Below are 5,087 nucleotides of genomic sequence, written 5' to 3'. Positions count from 1 at the left end.
ACTTGGACAGTGGTCAGTAATGGTACGTAGGCTGAATGGTGGCCAGAGATAGATTCAGGTGATGGTCGCGAGCTAGGTCATGTATGGCCGGAGACTAGGCCGAATAATGTTTGGCAACGAGTTGAGCCGAACGGTTGCAAGGTTGGGTGGGGATTCGCAAGTTAGGTTGAGAACAACTATAGACTAGCTAGGCTAAACGGTAGTTGACGATGGGTCGTGTCAAACGGTGGGTTGGGTTGAGAGGTGGTCGATGGTGGACGGGTTGGCCATTGGTGGAATACTAGAGGTGACCATAACCGTTGGCCAGATGTGCAAATAGTAACCTCACACATCCAACCTAGGCAAGTTGGTTGGCGGCTAGTGAAGTGCGTGGGAAAAGCAAATTAACAACCCTAAATTTTTGAGAAAAATTGTATGGCATTTTCCTAACTTGTTAGACAAGGCCGAAGAAAAGTGATTCTTATATCATGTTAAAATAATAAAATTAAATGAAATTTAAGAGAGAAGCGGAAGCAAAGAAAAAAAAAAAAAAGAGCGTAAGGATTTGGGACGGTTTAGTCTTAATTAAAGGCCTATGACTGTCCACTACTATGAAGAAAAATATAGGACTACATTATCTATATTTATAGAAAAAAATATGGTAAATGAGTTAGGCTAAAAAAGATAATCAAATCCTATCATATAGAAAATTATGTTAAATATCTATAAGAAAACGATATATATTAGAACTACTATGAACAAATCGTATATAATATTTTAACCAGATAACCTTTTTTTAAAAAAACCAGATAACTAATTAATTGAACGTAATATAGGAATTCGCGTAAGAAGTGTACGAATAAGAAGAAAAAATGTAATTCAATAAATAAACTTGGAAAAGAATTGAATGATATTATTCTTCACAAAATAAATGAATGAATATGAAAAAAAATAAAATAAAATTACAAAGATTGACTACAATTAACAACTTACAAAAAAAATTAAAAAAATAATAAAAAAATAATTCCACTACAAATTGCAAAATCAAATCATCAACCGTAGATCGACATCAGGAGCCTTCTTTCCAAACAATAACTTCAAATCGTTCTCCAATGGCGTCAAATTCAAGTCCAAGCACATAACCCTTTTACTGTTGGACCTTTTCAGCACAGCCACAGGCACTTTGGAATCGAGAGTAATGGGCGGAGAAAACCCTTCGTTCATCGTCGCTCTATGCCGCCTCATGTGCCCACCCAAAGCTTGCCCCATAGCAAACTCCAAACCACAGATCGAGCACTCGTGCATCTTCGGTTTGCTCCCTACGGAGCTTTGGAGTTTGGCCCGGTCCCTCTGCTCGTCCCCCGTTAATCTCGGCCGCTTGTGGCTGGCTCGGTGGCCGCCCAGCGCTTGGAACGAGGAGAATTGGCGGTTACAAGTCTTGCATTCAAAGACAGGAACCCGGGAGCCCTTTTTCGGGTCGGTCTCGATGCCGTGAGACAGAAGCATCAGACATTTTGCCATGTCGTCGAAGCTCTGGTCCTTCACTCCTGCATCTTCAAAATTTCTCTTCATTATAATTTCTCTGCGGTTTTAGCAAATTTGTTTGTTGACGTAAATTGTATGGACAGAGGTGGGAGATTGTGGGTATTTATAGACGTTGGGGTTTGGCCCGTTTGGGTACTAGAATGTTTTATTTGACCAGAGTGATGTACGCGCGGCGTGGGGTTCCCGGCAATACACAACTTGGACTATTTCTTTGACTGGAAACGCCGAGACTTTTATATGTTATAAAGAAAAGTAATGGGGTTTTTCGTTTTCCGTAATAAATGCTAATATTATGCCCACGTGATGATTAATTTTCGCTGGCCAATGACTCTTCCTACCGTGTCGGCGATCGTTTGCTTATACAAGGTTCTTTTAAACTAAAAATTAAGTCAATATTTTACAAATTATTAAAAATTTGTAATGTATTACAAATGATAAAAATATTAAGGAGTAACTTCACTTTAGATTTCTGAACTACCACATGATTTGACATACCCTTGAACTTTGAAACCTCTCAATTTGGACCCTTTAACTTTCAATTGCAGTCAATTCACCTCATCCGTCAATTTTTGCCGTTAAAATTCCTAAAAATACAAAATTACCCATTAATTTTCTTTTTATTAAAAAAAATTGAAAAAAAAGGGTCACAAGGTGGCCCAACCGTGTGTCACCTTGTGAATTTTTTTTTTTTTTTTATAATATATATTTTTTAATTTTTAATTTAAAATTAAGTGTAAATTTAGGATTTTATAAAAAAGTTAAGGGTGTAAACGTCATTATTTTACTTTTAAAAGTTTAAAATCTGACACAAAGATTCAAAATAACTGAAATTGAAAGTTCAGGAAGTCCAAATTAAAATATTTCAAAGTTCAGAAGAGTTATGTCAAATCGCATGATAGTTCAAGAGTTTAAAGTAAAGTTATCCAAAATATTAATAAAAGAGTTCAAATTCCTTTTTGAAGAAGTGGTGATAGACCAGACCCACTATTTTTTTTTTCTTTTCTTTTCTTTTTGTTTTTGTTTCAATTTTTTAGGGATATTTTTGTTTTTTTTGTGGGATAAAAGAAATACATTGCAAATTTTAATAGTTTTAAATATATTAATGCAATTTTTGGGTTTTGAAAAGATTATAAAGTGATTGGTAATTTGAATTTCTATTTTTTTTTTTTTTTTTAATGGGTGTGAGTGAAGGAATGTTCGTTTGAAGCTTCGAGGAATGTTCGTTTGAAGTCTCGAAGTCACCGGAAGTGTCTTTCGGATAAAATACAAATGAAAGAAAAAGGGAAAATGTTAGTCATAAAGTGAGCAGGATCCTGCCTTGTACTATTATCTATACTATGTTGTTGCAAACATTGGGTGCTCTCTTGCGTGTCCACCAAGAAAGTCCAACGTGGTTTCCAGAATGTTTCCGTTTTTTTGTATCTTTCTTTCCCCAGTAGGTAGACAGTAGAACAAGAATAATAGAATATACCCTTTTACGCGGTTAAGTTTTGATGACTATTATTTTCCGTTTCCTTCTTTGGCAGGTAATACAGTTTCCTTTCACATAGTGCGACTGTTCTTACGCGCCGCATCTATTTAAACACAAAACCCAATCACTGGGGTCCACACATGTCACACTTTCGCTTAGGTTTACCGAGAAGCTTCACCCCAAACATTCGTTCACATTTCACTCGGCATATGTAAATTATCATGTATTTTGAAAAGATTTTTTTTTTTTTTTTTAAATTTAAAAAATTTTCAATTTCACTTATTGAACTTTTAATTTGATGTAATTGGACCCTATTCGTCAATTTTTGATGTTAAACCCTAACGGAAACCACTAAAAATACCAAATTATCCTTCAATTTTTTTTTTTTATTTTCAATTTGAAATTAAGGATAAATTTAGAATTTTATAAAAGTTTCATGGGTGTAAAGGTCATTTCATCAGTTTTAACATCCAAAAATTGACGAATGGGGTAGATTGCATCAAATTGAAGAAATTGAGAGGTCTTTTTAAATTGCATCGTAATTCAAGAGTCCTTTGTGAAGTTTCTCCTATGTTAATTGAAATAATGTGTTTTAAGAGATTTCTCATGTCAAAACTTAAAAAAACGCACTATAGTTTAATAAATGAGTGTGAAGAGTATGATTATTGTAAAGAAAAACCTACTAACTCAGTTAAGGACAGAAGTCACTAAAGTCTAAAATGCCTCGATGTTTTGACTAGCACAAAAGTTGAAATAAAACACAATGACTTTTCATATCACTTATTTGAAATAATTTTTTTTAAAAAAATTTACGTAAAATTCACTACACTACGTGAAATTAGTATAATAAATGAGTGTGGAGTAACATTACTTAACTTGGAGTTTAAAAAATGCTTTTAGTAAGTAAAAATTTATGCAAAACAAAAATGAATATGTTTGATAAAAAAAACTTAATTTTTACTTTTTTTATTTTTTTTAAGAAAAAAGCCAAAAACTGTGTATAAAAAAAAAAATAAAAAAATAAAAAACCTCTGCTAACAGATGCTTCTAGAATCCCTCGACATTTTGAGCACACTACAACTTGCACAAAGTTGGCCAACTTTGAGGTGAAGTTGAGAAAAATTCAGCACATTCATGCGGAGCACATCCACTACTTGCGGGTTAAGAAATTGACATAGTAGCCAACTTTGATACACAACTCATAAGTCAAACTTTTAAGTTCTCATTTGAATTTTTCTACAAATTCAATAAATCAACCATTAGATTTGTGAACTCTAAATAAATTCATTATATATGAAGAGAATTGAAAAATAAATGAATTTTTTTTTTTTTTTTGACATGTTCACACAAGTGACCTCCACTTTATTATGCGTGTTCTCAGCCGACTGAGCTACCTCTTGCGGACAAAAATAAATAAATGAATTCTATCATTTCTCTTTGGAGAAACTTTATTTACCCCTAAAGATTAAATGGTTTTGTAACTATAACTTTGAGGTTTTGCAATGTCAAAATCTCATATTCTAGTCCTTTTAAATTTCACCCATATAAAAAAAATAAATAAATAAATAAAAAGCTGGTGATCTACGACTGGCCATGGATGGACTCCTAGTTTTTTTTTTTTTTTTTTTTTTTTTTTAAATAAAGATATTTAGGATATTTTGACATTTTTCGTTAGAATTTTCTGCTAAAAGAGACTTTTAAACATAGAAAATGTCGACATTGAAAAAACAGGTTACATGAAATTACTGTGATAAATGACGTATAGAGCAGTAAAGTTGGTTGGACCAACTTTCACGTGAAGATCAGAAACATTCAGCGCATATTCATGCAGAGCACACCGCAGGCAACTAAAAAAGGGTTAAGAAATCGAAATAGTGGCCAACTTTGATTCACCATTTCACAAGTCAAAATTTAACTTCTCGTTTGAATTTTCAAACACCTTGATGCATGCTTTCACACCTCCAAAGGAAACGCAAAGATACATGCATGGACAATAGCATGTGAGAATTATTCATGGAAAGACAGCTAGCCATCAAAAAAAGCTTGATTCTTCAACTTCTGGTTTTGACAGGAAAACTAGGGTTCATATATT

At 33.3% G+C, this 5,087-nt stretch overlaps 1 protein-coding gene across 1 annotated transcript; it reads right to left on the bottom strand.

Moving 5' to 3' along the window:
- Positions 1 to 1,000: 1,000 nt before the first annotated feature.
- LOC132161996 (zinc finger protein ZAT11) lies at positions 1,001 to 1,582 on the bottom strand. The gene has a single exon (XM_059572234.1). It carries the CDS (start codon positions 1,549 to 1,551, stop codon positions 1,024 to 1,026), a length of 528 nt encoding a protein of 175 aa, XP_059428217.1. The 5' UTR covers positions 1,552 to 1,582; the 3' UTR covers positions 1,001 to 1,023.
- Positions 1,583 to 5,087: the final 3,505 nt, after the last annotated feature.

This window comes from Corylus avellana, chromosome ca9 (assembly GCF_901000735.1).
Source record: "Corylus avellana chromosome ca9, CavTom2PMs-1.0".
NCBI lineage: Eukaryota > Viridiplantae > Streptophyta > Magnoliopsida > Fagales > Betulaceae > Corylus > Corylus avellana.
This window is presented reverse-complemented; position numbering and strand designations above follow the sequence as displayed.

Coding starts and splice junctions, on each gene's coding strand:
- LOC132161996 (XM_059572234.1), bottom strand. CDS start 1,551: ATGAAGAGAAATTTTGAAGATGCAGGAGTGAAGGACCAGAGCTTCGAC.